Genomic DNA, 21,202 nt, shown 5'->3' with positions numbered 1-21,202 from the left:
TGTGTGTGGCCAGCTCAGCCCACCAGGGGGCAGGGCTGGCTGGCATGTGGTGCTGGGGGATTGAACCGTGGTCGCTTTGCTTTGCTAAGGCTTGTTCTAAGTAGGTGCTTTAGACCACTGAGCCATCTCACCAGCCCCCATAGCCCAGCACTTTCTTAAAGGGCCCTTGCCCTGCAGGCCAGGGGCCTCGGAGCCACCAGTTCACATCTTTCCTTCAAAAAGCTTGTGACTGATGCTAGAGGCAAATTTGCTTAAGGAATTCGTGATAAGACTTTTAGGTATGACAGTGATATATGATTAAAACAAAAAATGAAAGGACCGATATGTTTTGGATTCACTTCACAGGAACACAAGAGGCATGGGGTCGGGATTAAGTGGCTGCCCGCGATTTGCTCTTTGCTGCAGGTTGGGTTATCCTTACGCGTGCTGCAGCTTCATTACCCCATTCTGCACAATGCTTTTGTGTGTCGGGGAGTGCCCATGAAACAGCAGAACAGATTCTCAGTGCAAACTGACTAGGCCGCAGAGCCATCGAACCTAGAGATCGTTTCTCCCCCATGCCCCTTCACCCTCTGTCGCTTTGGAGACAACCTGGCTCCTGAACTGCTTTTGTTTCCTCAAGTCAGCAGGCTCAGCCTCCTGGAGCAGCTGTCTGCGCTGATGCTGCCTTGGTGCCCGGGGGTACGTGTCAGCCTGGCCAGCCTGCTGGAGCGACTAGAGGGGACCCCGCAGCTCACCAAGCTTGGGTTGAAGAACTGGGGCCTCACAGATGCAGAGATTAGAATTTTAGGTAGGTACACAGGACCCAAGAGGTTGGCCAGAAACTTCGTCCGTTGACTTTATTTCTTTTGTCCATTTTCCTTGTCTCTTTTAAAAAGTGCATTTAAAGAGAATGAACACATATTAATGAGGAAGAATATTTAAAACAGTGACCCTTTACAAGACTGAAAGGAAAATCATTCAAAATCATTCACGGTATCTGACAAAGTATATTACATTATTGTTCATCCCAGCTGTAACTCTCTGAAATTCAGCAAGGCTGATCCAATCCCAGGAAAAAAAAATTTAAGCCAAGTTACTGGGTATTCAAAATAGGCAAAGGTAAAAGCAGCTGTGTCTCAGTGAACCACAGAATATCTTTAAGCAGTGGTGGCTCAGTACAGCACCCGCTCATCTGTCTAAATGACTGAGGACACCTCCCATCACAAACAGCTGATGAAAGGTCTGGGTGCTGTCTTTAGTCATTAATAATTTATCTGCAATCAACCATCTCAAAACATAATGGTTTAAAACAATAATCATTATAGTTTCTGTGGCTCAGGAACATGGGAGTAGCTTAGCCAGGTGATTCTGCGTCAGCTCTCTCAAGCAATTGCAGGCTGGAAGATGGCGGACACTGCTGGAGGCCCGGCCTCCAGGGGCTTCTCCTGGGCCTGGCAGTTCATGCTGGTGTTGGCTGGATGCCTCAGGTCCTTAGCACTCTCTCTCCCAGTGGGCTGTCTGAATGTCCTCACAGCACGGCAGCTAATTTTCCCCAGAGGATGAAGTCCAAAGCTACAGTGCTTCCCATGGCCTAGCCTTGGAAGGTTGGCACTAGGCATTTCCTGTATGACCTACCGGTGACCCAGTTGAACCCTATGCTGTGGGGGGAGGGGCGATGTAGGGGTATGAAGCACAGGGAGGTGAAAGTGACAATGGGGACCATCCTGGCGGCCATCGCCCCCTGAGGTGGAAGGCTGGTGAAGGGCCTCAGCTGCCTTCACTTCCCTCTCAGGTTGGGTAGAGCGTGTGTAGTTCACATGACATAAAAGTTACCATTTTCACCACTAAGGCGCACGGTTCCACGGCCTGTTTTCACAGTGTCAGTGCAGCCATGGCCACCATTCACCTCCTGAAGCTTTCATCTTCCTCATCGGCATTTCTCTTCCCCTTCCGCATTCCTTCCTATCTGTCTGACCTTTTGCAAGCTTCTCTCTTAGCAGTGCCTGCCTCTAGTCCTGAGGCTGCCCAACGGCTTCCCCCCACCCAATGGTGCTTCAAGATCTGATCTTTCTTTCTCTTTATTCCAGGCTCCTCTTCCTCTTACCCATCAAATCATACCATCCAGGGGTCTTCATTACTTTTCTTGTTTCTGAGACAAAATACCCAACACCTAAAGTTAAATGAAAAAAGGTTTATTGTAGCTCACAGCTTGTAGTGGTTTCAGCCCATAGTCAACTGGCTCCAAGGCAGGGTGGCACATGGCAGGGGAGAAACAGTCCATGGCAGGGTCCACAGGAAGCAGCGGAGCAGCAGGCCTCATGTTCCCTTTCTTCCCATCCAGGCTACCAGGCTTTTGATTGGTGCCACCCAGCAGGGTGGGCTTTTCCACTGTCCACATTCAGAGCTATGCTAAGGACCAATTTAGTTATTATACAACATTAGCACACCCTTAGTGGACCCTAACCTACCCTAGATCCAGCTATCTCCAAAAAGCCTCATCTATGTGCGCATAAAGCTTTTTTTTCGGTGAGGGGGGTTCATCTCCAGGCAGGCCCAACACGTTCTTTAAGTGACATTTCAGGCCCTTCCTCTATTCTCAGTGATACTGGAGGCAGGCAGTTGGTTGACAGGTTAAGTGTTTTATTTATTTATTTTGTGGTACCAGGGATTGAACTCAGGACCTTGCGCTTGCCAAGCTCTCTCCCCCTGGTTGACAGGCTGATGAGCGAGCTATAGTGCCTCTCAGGTAATCTCATGGAGTCTCTTAACAGTGTCTAGATTTAGAATTCATGCTGGGGAGGCACTTTTAGGCAGGGGTCTTTCAAGTCTATAAGTACACAGCCACTCATTTCTCCTACTCCTGAGGCTAGGAAAGGACATGCAACGTTTAGTGAAATAAGAGCTCAGCCAGGCAGGGAGGTGCACACCTGTAATCCCAGCACTCAGGAAGCTGAGGCAGGAGGCTCACAGCAAGCTCAAGGCTAGCTTGAATTACACAGCAAAAATCCCATCTTAGAAAAATAAAGGAGAGCCAGGGAGATAGTTAAGTGGCATAAGCACCTGCCTGGCAAGCAAGTGCAAGTCCTGAGTTTGATCCCTGGTACCAAAAAAAAAAAAAAAAAAAAAAAAAAAGCAATAATCCTCTATTTGATTTTACTTTCTTAGTGTCTTACAAGCCCCCATTTGTGAAAAAGAAAAATAAATAGGAAAAGTTATCAAATTCCTGAAAACTTAGCTATAATGATACACTCTAAAAAATATAAGTTAAAAATGAGTGAAAACTAAATAGTAGTAATTTATTCTCAAATATTTAAAAATTTGTAGATTTATCATTATAACCCTATCAAAGATAACCATTACTATCCCTGGTATACAAAGAGGCCTGAGCCAGCATGGTGGCACTTGCCTGTAATCCTGGACCTTGGGAGGCTGAGGCAGGAGGTTCACCATGAGTTCAAGGCCAGGCTGGGTTACATAGTGAGTTCAAGGCCAGTTCAACTGCATAGTGAGACCTAGTCTCAAAAAGCAAAAGAGGAGCTGGCCAAATAGCTCAGGGGATTAAAGTGCCTGCAAGCAGGTGCAGGTGCAGGGGCTGGGGGGTTGATCCTGGGGCCTGCTGGACCAGCCCTGCCCCCAGGGTATGCCCCTGGGGCACACTGAGATTGCAATTATGACTGGGAGTGGTGGAGCACACCTGTAATCCCAGCTCTTGGGAGGCTGTAAACAGGTGGAGCACTACAAGTCTGATCTAGTAGTGTGACCCTGAACACTCTGTAGACCCTTCCTTAGAATACACAAAGAAGAAGGAGGAGGAGGAGGAGGAGGAGGAGAAGGAGGAAGAGGAGGAGAAGGAGAAGAAGGAGAAGGAGAAGGAGAAGAAGAAAGAAGAAGAAGGAGAAGAAGGAGAAGAAGAAGAAGAAAGAAGAAGGAGAAGAAGAAAGAAGAAGAAGGAGAAGAAGAAGAAGAAGAAGAAGAAGAAGAAGAAGAAGAAGAAGAAGAAGAAGAAGAAGAACAACAACAACAACAACAACAACAACAACAACAACAACAACAACAACAACACCCCAAAGAAGCTTGAATACAAAAAAGGTCATCTGACTGTAGTGGGGACAAGGTTGGAGATGAAGAGCTGAGGAAAGGCCACAGAAGTGCAAATGCATACAGGGTTCCCCTTGGCACAGGCCTCCACCTCCCAGAGGAAGTTATCTGCTGGGCTTGAGGCAGGTACAAGGCAGCAGGAGACAAGTGCTGGACAGCAATCTGTCTCTCTCGGTTCCCGGAATGCTCCCTGTCCATGCCCTCCAGGGGCTGCCTATTGAAGTAGCTGGGTGCACTGATTCTACAGACAGACAGACCTGTCCATCCCATCCACTCAATAGATGCGTGACCCGCAGCAACTTAAATTTTCTGAGCCTAAACATCAAAAGGAGAGGGGGACTTTGGGGCTGGGTTTGAAAAAAAAAGACTCCTCCCAAATGAGCTGTCTTATTTTATTTCATTATTTTTTAATGTATTTGGTACAGGATCTCACTGTGCAGCTCAGACTCATAACAATCCTACTGTCTCAGCCTCCCCAGTGCTGTGATTACAGGTGTGAGCCACTCTGCCTGGTCTTGGTGGCCAGCTCAGCACCATCCTTGGAAACACGCTCAGACCAGGGACTGAAACTCACCTGGCCCCTGGTATTGCAAGCCCATTTAGGGAATGACAATGAGAGGAGGACCTGTGTGTCAGATGAAGGGGGTAATGGAGTTGCTAATTAAAGGGAGAACGTGTCAGGAGATGCCAGGGGACAGAGATGCCAGATGCGAGGCATGGCATAAGCCACAGTGGACCAGGCGTGCTGTCCTGGCAAAACTCAAAGCCTGGGCACTCTTAAATGTTGCCCTTCAGTAGAATAAGTGCTTTCCTGGCAAGCACAGGGTCCTGAGTTCAATCCCAGGTACTGTAAAAAAAAAAAAAAAGTTGCCCTTTTTCTGCCCTGCACTTAGGTTCCTAGGGGTGGAGATCACACAATTTGCCAGAAAAGGTTTGTTACAAATTCAAACTAGCAAACTTTGACAAAATTGCTTAGAACCCATTTTAAAAAAAAAAATACTATAACAACTGTGGCATACAGAAAAAGCAGGGATTGAAAGCGGTTCTCATAGCTTTCAATTTTTATGCAAATAATAAGGCTGAAAATTAAATTTTCTACCTTAAGAAGGCATACAAAGAACTGATTATGCATAAAAGCAAAACAATGATAAACAGAAGAGTCCAAATCAGCTGGCTGTGGTGTGTATGCCTGTGGCCCCAGCTACTATCGAAGCTGGCACAGGATGGTCACGAAGTCGAGGCCAGCCTGGGCAACTCAGCGGGACCATCTCAAGAAATTTAAAAAAACCCAAAGCGTAAAAGGCTGGGTATGTAGCTCAGCCAGAGAACCAGAATTCAATTCAGTACTAAAAAAAAAATAGCACCTTAATTTTGTTGAGTGGTTGCAGTGATATTTATGGGTCTGTGAGTAAAGGGTTTTTGAGTTTTTGTTTTCTTTTTGGGGGGCGGAACCAGGGATTGAGCTCAGGCCCTTTCACTTGCCAGGCAAGCGCTTATTCTACTGAGCTATCTACTTGGCCCCTGTTTTGTTTTGTACTAAAAATCAAACTCAGGACTTTTTTTTTTTTTTTTTGGTGGAACCGGTGATTGAACTCAGGCCCTTGCACTTGCCAGGGAAGCGCTTATTCCCCAAACTCAGGACCTTTTGCTTGCCAGCAGGTGCTTGTGCTTCTGAGCTAGTGCTCCCACCCCCATTTTAAGACAGAGTCTCACTGCATTTTGGGCTGATTTGAACTCACTGTGTAACCCAGGCTGGCCTGGAACCCCCAGCAAGCCTCCTGCCTTAGCCTCCCAAGTGCATGCGCCACCATGCCTGGCTTTCTTGTTCCCTATGTTGCCTCATGGGGATGGTTTGAATGCATTCCCCAAAAAGCACGTGTAGGAAAGTGAGTCCTCAGTACAACAGTGTTGGCAGGGGACATGCGACTGGGAGCTATTTCAGGTCCTGCGGGGGCTCTGGCTCCCACATGGATTCAGCTGACCACAGAAGAGCATGAGGCTGTTTCAGCTCCTTTGTTCTCTCAGCCTCCTTTTGCTCTTCTGCTGTGGGTGTGACACTACAGAGGTCCTTGCCAGACAGTACCTTCTCAAAACAGATGAAGACACCTTAGACCGGGGGTATAGCTCAGTGGCATGTGTGAGGTCTTGCGTTCGATTCCCATTACCTCCCCCTCCCCCCAAAAGAAGACCCCTCATGGGGGTGGGGGGGGCCTTTTTTAAAATCAAATTTGGCTATCAAACCCAGCCTGAGTCCCTTTTTTCAGCCGCTTCGTCTTGGGCATCTTTGTTGGACACTGCTCACAGAGGGCTGACAATCCTGTACTATTTCCTCACAGTTCCTCTAGAGTGAGGCACAGTTGACAGGAAGCTGTGTGTCTGAGGGAAAGGGTGGCTTTTTCATTGGTTAGCTCCACTGTGGGGTGGTCAGATGAGCAAAATAACTTTCTTTGTGGGGCCTTTTCTTCAGCTTCTCCTGACAACAACCCTCCTCATGCCCCAGAGCATCTTAAGGCCGATTACCAGTGTCCTGGGAACACAGCAGAGTCAGAGAGCCTGCTGCTTCTGTGTCCGCAGTGCACCCTGACGTACTGCAGCACGCTGCGGGTGTCTAATTGTAGTGTACAGATTCACACTGCTTTAAGCCTAGGAGATGGACCAGGTTTGTCCTGTTCACACATCCTGGGCAGAGAGCACAATCCATGGCCTCTTGACTACGCAAATTTTTTTGCTGAGTGAATAAAAGTTGAGTAAGAGCTCTGGGGCTGGTATTGAGAGTTTTCCTTAGAGTACAAGAACCACAGAGCACTTGAGACTGCCTGTAATTTGAATGGAGCACTTTGCGCTCTCCTTGGTCCAGGTACAGCCAACAGCTTTGTGTCATGGTTTTGTTCCTCACGGATCCAGTCTTCTTGTGATGACAGAAGCATCTCAGATGCAATGAACAAAAGGCCTCCCTGGGGTTATGGAAAGTGCTGCTTGCTCTTGGTTCCTGTTGTTAACACACATTACCCAAGAAGCTGAGTTAAGACCCTTGCACCTCAACAGGGAGCCAGCATACACAGCTCGCCTCCAGAGGATGAGTGGGCTTCACGTTCTTTAAATTATTGTTAGGAGGTGAAATCTGCTCTGCTAGTTGAGGAGAAAGGAAGTTGCTCCTGGTGGAAGGAGACTCCAGTTAGCACACTCACCCCCAGCCAGCACGTGAAGAGGCGAGGATGCAGAGGATGGTATGCCAGAGCAGGGAGCCCGCAAGGCAGAGCAGGCAGTAATGAAGCGCTTCCGTGAGGAAGACGGACAAGGAGAAAGTGAAGAGCCGTGTGCTAGATCCACAGGCTTGACAGAGGCCCAGCTATACCACGGCTGGCAGAAGACAGAGCTTCACTTCCATCTCACCTTATGGTGCAGCCTTTCAGGCCTACACACCAACTCCTTTACTCCTTGCAGTTGTAGCTCGGACTCCATGGTCATAGCTAGGTCAATGCCCTGTGAACATTTCAAGCCAGGAAAAGAGGAGAAGTGGAAGTAAAGGGCATTTTTTGCCTACGGAGTAGCCTGGAAATTGCATTCTTGCTTCTGTCCATATTTCTCTGGCAAAAATTGAGCCGCGTTTAGCGGCAAGCGAGGCTGGCATATGAGTATATGAGTGGGTATTTATCCAGATAAAACCACGTAGAGTAAGGAGAGGAGGACCTGAGGAACAACTAGAGTCTGTTGTAGCTCCCAAGGACATAGCAGAGGAAGCAGGGAAACTGTGTGTGTTGCCCCACGCCACAGATCGCTGAGGTGTCAAGCAGACACATGGCTGAGACAAGAATGCACGATCCAGTGAACCACCCTGTCTGACCACCTTGGTCCTTAGTTTCTTGACTACTGCCAGACAGGGCCCACTCACTCACGCTATGCTATCCGCAATGAGCTAAGAGCTTTTTTAATTCAGTGCCTTCTGAAGGTGATGGGAGTGCTGAGAATGACAGAAGCCACTTGGACTTAGCACTGTATTTTTCTTCCAGTGAGAAAACTATGCAAAACCACATTTGACCCTAAAATCACAGGTTGTTGGTCAACATCGTCACTGAAAGTGGTTGAGTCCATATAGGTAATGTAGTCTTTGTGCACAGCTGGGTTGACCTCAACCTGCCATAAGCTGGTCTGACAGGAATAACCAGTCTTGTCCTAAAGCCTTCATTACTAGAGGCAGACAGCATTTACTCTTTGCTTTTTGACCTTAACACAGCACTGAACCTTCTTCCTTGAACTTGAACTCTTTAGCCTTTGTCTTTTGCCCGAGGCATACCACATCTATCATTTGTGGTAACAGCTCAGAGTACAAACATACAAGGAATCTGAGTTCCCTTCTGTGTGCCAGACCGCGTACCTGGTATTGGTCCTCCAGAAATGGTCATGGCAGAGGGCAGGACTAACACGTGCAACATCTAAGGGGCACCACGCATAAGGAGTCTATGCCGAGAAAGCTTGGTGGCATAAGCACCTGCCTGGTAGGAACAAGGTCCCGGGTTTGATCCCTGGTACCACGTGCTGTGCTACCCCCGCCAGTCCCCGAAACTGGGCATGGTGATTCACGCCTGTAATCCCCAGTGCTGGGGAGGCTGAGACAGGAGGATCACAACGAGTCCAAACTGTATAATGAGACGCTGTGTAAAATTAAAAAATACATTAAAAAATAAAAATAAAAAAGGTGAACGCTTGTCATATATTGGCCAATTTGCATGGTGGTGTGCAAAGAAAGAGAGATATTTTCTCTTATTGTTTATTCACCTGAGTTCTAATATTACCTAAACGGGTAACATGGGAATGAACACTAAAAAGGCTGCATTCTTTATGTAACAGGAAACCAAGGAAACATTAGATAGCCAGTCTCCTATTGATGGAGTTATTTAGGGTGCCTCATTCTGCAAGAAACAGAGGAACTGTTGTTTTTTGGCACTGGGAATCAAACTCACGCTCTCACACTGCCTAGGCAAGTACTGTGTCACTGACTTATACTCCCAGCCCAGTATTTCTTGAAGAGGCTAGGGAGGATTAAAAACAAACACAACACATCTTTAGATATTTATTTATCTTTTTGAGACAGGGTCTAGCCTTGAGCGCGATTTGTAGCCAGGCTGGTCTCGAACATGCAAAAATCTTCCTGCCTGGAGTGCTGGGATTATAGGTATGTACTACCACATACCACCATACCCGGTTTACATCTTAAAATATTGAAGGAGGTTCCTTTACTTGAGCTTACACTTAGGCATGATGCATAGCCAAAGACAAAATCGATGGGACTTACATCTCCAGAGGAGAAATGACCTAATATTGCCTAACTTTTCTCTCTTTTTTTTTTTTTTTTAAGTATTTGGTTGTTATAGGGTCTCACTATGCAGCTCGAACTCACAGTGATCCTCCTTTCAGCCTCCCCAGCACTGGGACCACAGGTGTGCGCCACTATGCCTGGACTCTGTCTGGCTCAGCCCACTCCGGAAGCGAGGCTGGCGCAGCATGTGGTTCCAGGATCGAACTGTGGTCCCTGTGCTTGCCTAAGCTGGCCTAAGCAGGTGATTTGGTCTGCTGAGTTATCTTACTGGTCCCCTTTTACTCCATTTTGAAACTAACTGAATTTTTTTTTTTTTTTTTAATGTATTCAGTAAAGGGTCTGCAGGGTCTCACTACACAGATCACTCATAGTGATCCTCCTGTTTTTAGCCTCCCAAGCACTGGGATGACAGGTGCCACCATGCTCAGTCTACATCACCGTCTTAGTGCACCCTGGGGGCAGGGCTGGCATGGCACAACGAAGATTGAACCCCGGTCCCTGTGTCTGCCTAAGCAGGCACTTTAATCTGCTGAGCTATCTGGCTGGCCCCTGACTGAGTATTTAATAGCACTTTTCATTCCTCAAATTTTAAAGAACTGTCCATTTCCTGGAAGACTCAGAAAAAGAAGAAAATATACTTCACTGAAATTTGCTTGCGATACCACTACCAATTACTCTTTATTGGGTTCCCTGACACTTTAGGAAAGATATGATTTGTAACTATAATAGGCCACATCCGGAGTCTATCTGTAGATGATTCTAATTTATTCCTGAGCATAGCACTGCTCCAAACATGGGCATTTCAAAACAGAATAAATTTAAAAAACAGAAAAAAAATATATCCTATTTCTCTTTAAAAACTGGTTTTCTTCTGATTAATATAACTTCTTTCCTTACCCAGGTACATTTTTTGAGAAGAACCTTCTAAAGAACTTCCAGCAGTTGGATTTGGCGGAAAACTGTGCAAGCAGTGACGGATGGCTTGGCTTCATGGGTGCATTTGAGAGTCTTAAGCAATTAGTATTTTTTGACTTCAGTACTAAAGGACTTTTACCTGACCCGGCATTAGTCAGAAAACTTGGCCATGTATTATCCAAATTAACTTCTTTGCAAGAAGCTAGGCTTATTGGATGGCAATTTGATGATGAAGATATCAGTGTCATTAAAGGTGCTTTCAAGCTAGTAACTGCTTAAGTAAAAGACACCCTTTGCTAATGAGAACGTGGGGTGCTCTTTACTTTCAGCATGATTTAGAATCCTTGGAAGAAGATGAGGAAATGGGAGTTTAACTTTATGACTCGTACAGTAGTTCGGTGTCTCCTCTCTCCAAGTAGGATTATCAGCTCCTTGAAGGGACTCTAGCACATCCTGTGTGACCCTTGGCCCCAAGGATACTAGGGGACAAAAACTAGTATAATATTACTTGGTACAGTTCCTGGCATGTAACTGATTCAGCAAATATTTGCTAAATATAAATAAATCATCAATAAATAGTTTGATGCTTTAAGGTGTGGTGATGCATGCCTGTACTCCCAGCTACTCAGGAGGGTGGGGTAGGAAGATCACAAGTTCAGTGCCAGCCTGAGTAATGTGAGACTCTGGCTCAAAATTCAGAAAGTTCAGGGCTCAGGATGTACTATAACTCAGTGCTCCCAGGTTTAAGTCCCAGTACTGCCAAAACAAAACAGAAACAACAAAAAGCCATTGTGAAGAAGCAAACCAGAATTATCTAATGCTCTTTAATCGAAATGTTTAATTCCAATTAAAGGATTTGGAATGTAAAAAAACCACTTTCTCATATTGGACGCATACTGGACTACCAAAGAAGACTCGCATTCTTTAGTCAAGTAAGAACTGGCAGTTGATAAGCAAGTAAACCAGAGGCTTCTAAGTCAGACCTTCTGCAGTAGCGGAACCATTCCCTGTATATAATTCCATAATGAAGAGAGAGAGAAAATAAGAAAATATATCTCATTCATTTGCTCCCTATGGAAGCCAAGCACACCCAGCCTTGACCTTTTCTCCATCTCCCAAAATAGCCACTCCCAAAAACATCTAAAAAACCTAATTCAAACAGGTTGAAATCAAGGGTTTAGGAAAAACTAGCTTGTACTTGTAGTGCATCTTCTATTCTCATGGCAACTCAAATTAATGGCTTAGCTGTTGGTGTAGGTAACCCTTGGCCAGCATGCTGAGGTAGAAGTTAGAAACTTGGGGTGAATCCGTTAAGTAATTGGGCATCTATTCTATAGATTTAGTCATAAAATTTTACAGATCAACTAATTCATTCTCTTCCTTAATTTACAGATGAGAAAGCTCAGAGATGTTAACCCGCTTGTTCAGGATTACAAAACTGCTTCTATAGCTTCCACGGCAGGACTGGAACCCTATTACCTTCCAGTCCAGGGATTGTTCCATTACATACAGTGATTTCTTCAAATGGAATTAGTCACACTCCAAGGAGCTTGCTTATAATCACAGGCCTGGGCTGAAATTCCTTTTTTTTTTTTTTTTTTTTTCTGTCTTGTTTCAAGCTATCCTCTGGCAAGACTTACCAACAATGCCGCTGCAGTGTTGCAGAAAGCTGTGCTGGCCATGATCATATCCAGGAGCTGGTGAGAACTCGGCCAGCAAGACCTCTATGAAATAGTGGGCGGGCAATGCCGTCTGCAACGTTTGGCACCACTGATTTTCAGCAGGTCGCACCAATGCCTTCACGGCCCACAGGCACGTCTGAGGGTCCTTTCTCAAGGAGGGCAGGTGAGCAGTAGTGCCCCTGTTGTGGCACAGCTGCAGATACGGCCTCTGAATGAGTCTAAGGAAGCAGGCACAGAACCTGATGCAGATCTCTGCTCAGTATCCAGTCACTTAAAAATCCCACAGGAAGACACGAGAAGACATGTATGGGGACGCAGCACACACGTCTTAATTATCACTCAGGACGTGACTGTCCTTTAAATTTCACACATGACCTCAATTCACGTTTGGATGAGGTCAATGGAGGAAAACCCCCTTTTAGCAGTAGACTAATACTAGGTACAGTACATAGCTGGATGACGTAAGACAAAGGACAAGAAACAGGTTGCCGTGTTATAAACTTTCATTTTCCCAGGGTTGAGGGGACGCGTGGGCTGTGCTTCTTCGCCCAAACAGAGCTGCAGCTGTCAAAAACAATGGTCAACACTTTGCTAAGCAAAAGGTTCTTAGAATGTGGTCACTTTTTTACAAAAGATGATTACAATTTTACTTGATACAGGTGGATTTTTTGACATTTGTTATTCTACTGTGAAGGAGGACTTGGAAGTGTCCTATTTATAAAGAGGATGAACTGTTACCAATGCTGCCAAGACAAGTGTCTTCTCTAGATCGCTGTGTGGAGGCTGAAAAGTCACAGGGCTCCAGACAACACAATGGGTTCTAGGGAAGCCAAATCCATTTTCAAAATTCACGTAAAAAATCATAGCTATAGAATGATAAAACAACATAAAACAAACTTCACAGGTACTGTATGACTGCTGCTCATTATGCTTTTTGTGAGTAATACTGGCCCCATTGGAAAGGCTTTAAAATCTGCCTTCAAAAAACAACCAAAAAATTATTTAGATGATTCTCACACTGAATCACATTAACAATTCACTTTAACTGCCCACAGGCTTCATAATACTGTATCCTGCAATGTATAGTCCATTATACTTCGGTGAAATTATATAAAATATAGCTGAATTATGCAAATTTGAAAAGATATCAAATACCAAAAGATATTTATAAGGAATTCCACATAGTTTGGTGATATGTTTTGGTAATAAAATGAGAAATACAACAATTAAAAGGTAATTTGAAAAGATTCATTCCACTATTATGAACATAGAAAACTGGGATTCTTTCATTGCATTTCATGAAAGGTTTGGTATTCACTTAACTAAATAAAACACTGAGAACCATCAACTATTTACAACTGTTGCCAGGCATTCGGGTCCACGCCTGTGATCCCAGTACTTGGGAGGACGAAGCAGGAGGATCTTCACAAATTCAAAGCCAGCCTGGGCTACATGGTTACTTTAAGGCCAGCCAGAACTATAGTGTGACTCTGTCTAAAACACCAATTAAAAATAAAAATAAAAAAATAAAACACCAATACCAACTGGGCGGTGGTGCACACCTATAATCCCAGCACTCTGGAGGCTGAGGCAGGAGGATCACTGTGAGTTCAAGACCAGTGTGGGCTACAAAGTGAGCTCCAGGCCAGCCTTAACAGCACAGTGAGACCCTGTCTCAAAAAGACCAAAAACAACAATGACCAAAAAACTGCCCCCCCAACACTAACACCCCAGTGACAACATCCAATGTGTTGAAATCTGTGAACGTGACAAATTTTAACAAAAATCCACATAATTAAAAGACCTTTAAATTGTGTTAAGATAGTACACTGTGTCCAAAAATTTCTAATAAAAACATTTGCTAATACTTTGCAAGACATAATTCAGAGCTGGGAATGGTGGTTCCCCCCCTATACTCCCAGCACTTGAGAGGCTGAGGCAGGAGGATTACTGAGAATTGGAAGCCAGTCTGGACTATAAAGTGAATTGAAGGCTAGTCTGAACTTGACAGTGAAGCCCTGCCTCAAACAACAATACAACAAAACCAAAACAAAATACAAAGGTATAATTTAAGAGGAGCTAAAAAAAAGTAGCAATTAAATCTGAAAAAATTATAAAAGACTTTTACTTTAAAAATGACATTGCTTTCCTTTCCTAATATGTATATTATTCATGAAGCATGTCTATAAATTTCACTGAAAAAAATCAAGAGGCTTTCTTATAAAGGTGAGGTATTATCACATTGCAGGCAGTTACAAAAGTAAAGAGAACAAAACTAAAATCTAGAGAAACAAACTTTCTAAAAGAAGCCTATTTAAAGTCTGCAGCATTTGCAAGGATCTCACTGCCACAAAAACATTTTACAAAAATAGAGTTTATAGGTTCCATGAAAGGTGAACAAGCCCACTATACTCTTAACATTTAGTGTAAATAATTCAACAGTCAATGCAAAGTTGGATTACTAAATAAACCGGAAGCCAAAAGTCAATAATCCTCGTAAAAGTAAGTTACAGTACATCATGGCCTTGGTTGTCCAATTCTGCTGTTACTTCCATATCTACTTGGTGTATTTGTAAAACCAGTCCTGAATCCGTGGGGTGCTCCAATTCCTGGAACTCCGAGTCCTTGATTCAACATGTTGCTGTATGGTGTGTGTCCATGATTAAGACCAGTACCATAAGGCCTTGTTTGTGTGTTTAGAAGAATAACTGGGCTCACATTTTTTCCAGGGGTGTTAAATGAAAACTCTGGAGGTGGACTACTAGGTTTAGTTGGAGTCGATGTGACAGGGTTCAAATCATCAGCTGTCTTAAAAAGAGGCATTGGGATTATGTGATGGTCTGAGAAGTTGAGCACATTGGCTGCAACGGGCCCAGACACCAAGGCAGGCCTAATCCAGTCATCCTTGAAAATCTGAACAGTCAGAGTAGACACAAGGGTATAGAGTCTGTTGGTGACATGAGCAAGGACCATTTGTTCATTGGCATCCCGTCGAATTCTTACATGCACTGATCCAGCCTAAGGGGCAAAATCACAAGAAAGAAAGTGCTTAGAATTATTCTGCTGAATGGTCCATTAGAGGTAAACATTCAAGCTTAATGTCTTGCTATTTTTAAAGACAATTTATTCATGATTACCAATATAAAAGGCCAACAAAGTAGTATTTATCCCTCTAAAATATTAACAAAGGAAAGAAGTTCATTTAGGAGAAAGGAATACTCTAATGCAAAGTAGAATATAAATGAAATGTACAGGGGCCAGGGAGATGGCTCAGTAGGTTAAGTGCTTCCCTGGCAAGCACAAGGGCCTGAGTTCAATCCCTGGTTCTGAAAAAAAAAAAAAAAAAAGAAATGTACAGAACTAAAACAGAGGGATATAGTTCAGCGGCATAAGTGCCTGCCTGGAAAGCAGATGGTTCTGAGTTTGATCCCCATACCAGAAAAGTACCAACAAAAACAAAAACATTAAAATGGAAGGGCAGCAAAAAATAGATATTTTTAAAAAAGTATAAATTCCAAATGGAAAAGACCTTCAAAAGAAGACTGCATTTGATTTAGGGTTAACAATTAAATAGAATTTCAAAAATTGGAGGGGGGTAGGGGAGATAGCTTGGTGGGATAAGTGTCTGCCAAGCACAAGGTCCCAAGTTCGATCCCTGGTACCACACGCCCTGCTGGCCCCTGAACCCCACATGCACCAGGCTGGCCCCTAAGCTGGGCTTGGTGACACACACCTGTAATTCCAGTGATGGGGAGGCTGATAAAGGAGAATTACTGAGTCTGAACCATGTAACCCTGTATCCAATCCAACACACACACACACACACACACACACACACACTTAGAGAAAGGCATCCTATGCTAAAATGAAGAATATTACTAACACAGAAGGAAGTAAAAATATTTGAAGGGCAGGAGAGAAACATAAGGCATGAAGGAAGAGAAGAAAAGAATAGGTAATCAGGTAAAAGGCTCAGAGAGGCTAAAATGGTAAGCTGCATTCAAACAGAAGTCACAACTGAATTTAGAAACACTATTGTGCTCATGGGTGATTAGTAATGAGGTAGGAAATAACAGCAACAATCTAAGTTAGAAATGAGATTGCTTTGCTAGGATAAAAATTGTAGGGCTGGGGATATAGCTCAGCAGGACAAGCACCTGCCTGGCAAGCACAAAGTCCCGAGTTCAATTCCCAATACCAAAAAAAAAAAAGTAAGCTACAAGAGGAACAGATTTCCCCAGTTCTGCCAAAAAAGAAAAAAAAAAAAAAGAGGAACAGATGGATTAATTCTACTCCAGAGGTAGACACAGTATGATGTGATGATACTCAAATGGAACTAATAGATGAAGGAGATGGACTTATCAAAAATGACCTCAAGGTTTCTACCCTAGGTACTCAGAGGACAGAGCACAGCAGGCACTTCAATGATGGCTAGAAGAATGTCAGCAACTTGACAAGGTGTTTACTGTACATTATATATTTAAAGTAGATAACAACATGTAAATACTGGAATGAATGATACTATTTTGATTAAAGCACACAACAACAAAAATAAAATGAACTTTAAGAAAACATACAGTCCACAAAGAAAAATACCAAGAATGACAGCAATTATTTCTAGATGGCTAAATTATTAAGGTGTTTTCTTCAATTCTTGATTTAGTCATAAACTGCTTTCTAATAACTAGGTACTATTTACTTAATAAAAATAAAAATATAGTTGTACAGTAAATAAAATGTCCAGACATGCTGCTTTCTAAACTCAGAGTTTCTTAATAGAAAAGCTTAGAATAAGTGTATGTAAATTAGCCAAACAATTTACCTAATTATGACATATCTCAGTGTATGAGTTAGAAGGCCAAATACAGAGTATTGTCATCATGTGACAGAGAAAATACCTGCCTTCTGCAGCCAGGTTAGGAACCGTCACCTTTGATTTTTCCCTTTTCTTTGACATTACTGCTTATATTTGACACTCTACAAAACTGTGACAAATACAGTATACTCTTTCAGTTTAACATGGAAACCAGTGAAAACCATTTTAGCATATGAGTTTAAACAGTCTCCTATACAGGTGATACATATATTATACTTAGGCTTACTGGTCATAAAAAGAATTAAGATGTGTTACATATGTGTACCAACTCCTCACAATGAGCATAATTATTAGGTACTACAAACATGTACCAATGCAATTAAAAACTTTAATAAATAAGGCTTTTATGAACTGACTTTGGGAGCTCTAAAGCTTCTTCTGTTAATTATCCAGGGACCACACAGGTGTGGTTTCTGAATAGCTGAGATGACTACACCTTTTATGTCTAAACCATCCAGATTAAGAACTGCTCACTACTCACTTATTACTATCACTGGTATAACTAAAAAAATGGTTAAAAACTAAATATAATGTTGGGGGAATATAAATCATACAGCACTGCTAGAAGCAACCTGCAATTCACATCAAATGCCATAAAAAGATGATTATTTTTGACTCTCAAATCCACTACTAAAAGTAAATCTTCAAGGATAATCATGGAGCCAGGCATGGTGGTGCATACCTATAATCCCAGCATTCCGGAGGCTGAGGCAGGAGGTCTGCCACAAGCCTGAGGCCAGCTTGGAGTACAAAGCAAGACTCTATCTCAAAAACAAAACAAAACAACAACAACCCCTACTCCTTACAACTCTACAGCCATTAAAAATTATGTTGGAGGGCCCGGGAAGATAGCTCAGTAGAATAAGTGCTTGCCTGGCAAGCGCAGGGTCCTGAGTTCAATGTCCGGTACCAGGGGGAAAAAAAGCGCCGGGATTCTTGGAAGATAGCAGAAGTTTTTGATATGTCCAAATGTTCTCAAAGAACAAAGACAGTAATGTTGAAAATTTATGAATAACATAAAAAAACCTAAGCAAAGTAATATTCCATTTTAATTCCAAATACAAGGTGTAACACTTATATGGTATCAGAAGCTGTGTAGGAGGAAGCAGGAAGCAACAGGACAACTGAATGATCTAAAAACCCAACAGCAGCTAACTAGGTACTTAATGAAACTCCAGGACAGTCCCCGGGAGAAGGCAGGCGGAGCCAGGAGAGGCTTCTGGGTGTGTGATCCTCCAGGTCTGTGATGTGACCCAGTGTGCAGGGCTGCAGCTGCCTGAGCCCTTGGAGCTCTCAAAAGCAAGCAGACAAAACCATTTTACAAGACAAAGCCCCACACTAAGAGGAAAGAACAGGGTCAGGAACCCAAATTGAGCAGCACAGCAGAGAAACAGGATAGAGAAAATTCACCCAGATGAAGAGGTTCAAACGGACACTGAAGGAAATTCCCTTTATGAAATCACGAGGAGCTCCCAAACTATGGATTCATACACATTACTATAAATCAGTCTTAATTTTAAAGTTCAATAAACTAATTTCACATAAAAATGAGCATGAGTACAGGACTGAAACCAAATCTCACATGAAATTACAAGAAAAAACCCAACAGATTATAAGACCACCACAAGAACACAACACTGCCTAAGTACTGCACGCTAAGCGACGGCGCCGCTGGAGCACCACGGCCGTAACCACACAAGAGACACAAACCATAAACGGGGCCGGGATATAGCTCAGCGGCAGCACAGCGCCTGCCTGGCAGGTGTGAGGTACTGTGTTTGTTTTCTGGTACCCAAAGCTCCCAAGAAGAAAGATCCTGTCAGAAAAACAGGACACCAATTCAGGAACTATTTTTCTCAGGGATCCTTTCTGGAGAATTCACTAGACAATGAGTCTGAGACATTCAAAACGAACAAACAAGCAAACAAACAAACCCCTACAGCAGGAAAAGCAGGGGAGAGGGAAAGTGAAAGCCATTTTCCCACAAGAGCACGAGCTTGAAAGGAAGGACTGGGAGGTAAATGACACTACTGCATGGCAGGATCACCCCAGTTTGCCCACCTATGAAATCTGTCTTTTTTTTTTAATTTTAGAAAAATATTTCTGAAGTGAGTATGTAACATGAGATTACTAACAGATTGTACACTGTAAAAAAAATTTAGAAACTTAAATAAATATAACAATAAAAATTGGGGTCAGGGAGATGGCTCAGTAGAATAAGTACTTGCCTGGCAAGCACAAGGGCCTGAGTTCAATCCCTGGTTCCACAAAAAAATAAAAATAAAAATAAAAATAAAATAAACAACTAAACAAAAACAATAAAAATTGTCTAAAATAAACATGAAGAAAAGTTTACAAATTAGTCATATAATTGTTCTCTCTGTGCCAAAATCAAGAAACTTACATTCATATAATTAGAATTCTCAAAGTAGAATGGGGTAGGCAATAAATATTTATAGATTTAAAATTTCTGAATTTAGTTAAAATCATAGCACCACATTTCCAAGAAAAATGAACCTTTTGCACAAGAAATATGAATAAAATTGTATCAAGATACATAAAACTGAAATTATTCAAAACTAACTGTAAAAAAATTTTAAAAATTAAATATATAAAAAAGAAAATCATTAAAGCATATACATAGAAAAAATACTAGCTATAGAAGAACAAAATTAAATAACATCTCATTACACATTAGAAAAAAACCCAGCAAATGGGTAAGAAACTAGACTTATTTACTCAAAGGACTGAAAAAAAATTTTGTCCTCATTGAATTTTTTTTTCTTTTCTTTTTTTTTTTTAAATTTTATTTATTTATGTGGGGGGGGCAGCTCAGCCCACCAGGAGGCGCGGCTGGCTGGCATGTGGTGCTGGGGGATTGAACCGCGGTCCCTGTGCTTTGTTAAGCTTGTTCTAAGTAGGTGCTTTAGACCACTGAGCCATCTCACCAGCCCCCTCATTGAATTTTATACCTAGGCAAACATACCTTTGAGAACTAAAAGTAAAATATTTTCCAGTTATACAAACTCAAAATATTCTAAATCCTCCAGACGTAGCATATAGAAAATAACAAAGACCATAATCCAGAAGGAAAGAGAAGTAGCTGTATGGTCCTGGATAAAGAATAAAGACCTCTCAAAATGGTAGTTATGCAGGACTATGTAAAATATAATATTAGACGAACCCATTTAAAAGGTCATTGAAGATTTCCACAAAACAGTATCAATCTTATGTCAGGTTATATACAATTCGTGTGTGTGTGTGTGTGTGTGTGTGTGTGTGTGTGTGTGTGTGTAAAAGACAAGGAAGAATATAAAGTCATGGAAAACAGAAATATACACTTCTGAAAGTTTCTAACAGAAGAATATGTCATGCCATGTACAATCTTTAAAGTAGATTGTAAGTCAAAGCAAGTATAAATTATAAAACAAAAATTAAAATTAAACAATATTCAGAAAATTAATTGTTCATTAATTCAAAATTAAATATTTCAAAATAATATTCAAAGATTAAAATTAAAATTGAGTGCAACTAAGAGGCCAGAATGTAGTGTATCATATGTATGAATCTGTGATCAATTCACCATACTTACACAGTATTTGATTAGGTTAATATATACAAAAATATCAACTAAGAAAAAGTTTTCATGATAGTAAAAAATTACTAAGAATAAACCATAACAAAAATACTGGAATGGCAAATATATGACCAGCACTTCTCACAGTTTGGGGATAGGATATCTCACAAAATTCTAGAATGTGGTGGACGTGGACAGTGTCCATGACGCTTACTGGTGGCCAGGTGTCACTTGTGGGACTGAGCTACTGCTATTTCCTTGATATCCACCCTGCAGACCCAGACAGAATCATTACCCTTAGGGTGCAGGAGAAGTCCATTTGTAGAGTATGCTGATGGAAATATTTTGCTGCTGTACACAACAGAATAATTGCAAGACTGCTGTTGAATACCTCTTTTTCTGTGTTTAACTGTTTGCCCTATTTGGTGATCTCTTTCCGTTCTCACTCATGGAGTTGTGGTCATTTTGATCCCTCTCCAGAATCTCTTTTAGTAGTCTGTGTAGGGCTGGCTTTGTCGTCATGAAATTCTTTGTCATGAAATATTTCACTTCTCCATCAAACTTGAAAGAGTTTTGCAGGGTGTATCAGTCTGGGTTGGAATTTGTTTTCTTGCAAGACTTGAAGTACTTTGCTCTATGCTTTTTTTTTTTTTTTTTTTGCGGAACTTGGGATTGAACTCAGGCCCTTGCACTTGCCAGGGAAGCACATATTCCACTGAGCCATCTCCCTGGCTCCAAAATTTGTAGTTTTTTTT

The 21,202-nt window shown here is 42.5% G+C and overlaps 2 protein-coding genes across 2 annotated transcripts in view; one reads left to right on the top strand and one right to left on the bottom strand.

The window, feature by feature from the left end:
• The window catches only part of Nlrc4 (NLR family CARD domain containing 4), a 53,763-nt gene extending 42,892 nt beyond the window's left edge, over window positions 1–10,871 (top strand). The window contains exons 10-11 of the mRNA XM_023711258.1: window positions 623–790; window positions 10,299–10,871. Of these exons, the coding sequence (XP_023567026.1) occupies window positions 623–790; window positions 10,299–10,591 (461 nt within the window). The 3' untranslated portion in view covers window positions 10,592–10,871. The remainder of the gene's footprint in view (window positions 1–622; window positions 791–10,298) is intronic.
• Window positions 10,872–13,639: 2,768 nt separating this feature from the next.
• Window positions 13,640–21,202, bottom strand: part of Slc30a6 (solute carrier family 30 member 6) — a 50,942-nt gene continuing 43,379 nt past the window's right edge. The window contains exon 14 of the mRNA XM_004627593.2: window positions 13,640–15,012. Coding sequence (XP_004627650.1) covers window positions 14,512–15,012 — 501 coding nt within the window. The 3' untranslated portion in view covers window positions 13,640–14,511. The remainder of the gene's footprint in view (window positions 15,013–21,202) is intronic.

This window comes from Octodon degus, unplaced genomic scaffold (assembly GCF_000260255.1).
Source record: "Octodon degus isolate 3935 unplaced genomic scaffold, OctDeg1.0 scaffold00020, whole genome shotgun sequence".
In the NCBI taxonomy this organism is placed as follows: Eukaryota; Metazoa; Chordata; class Mammalia; order Rodentia; family Octodontidae; genus Octodon; species Octodon degus.
The sequence above is the reverse complement of the archived record's forward strand: the minus strand, read 5'-3'. Positions and strand labels throughout refer to the sequence as shown.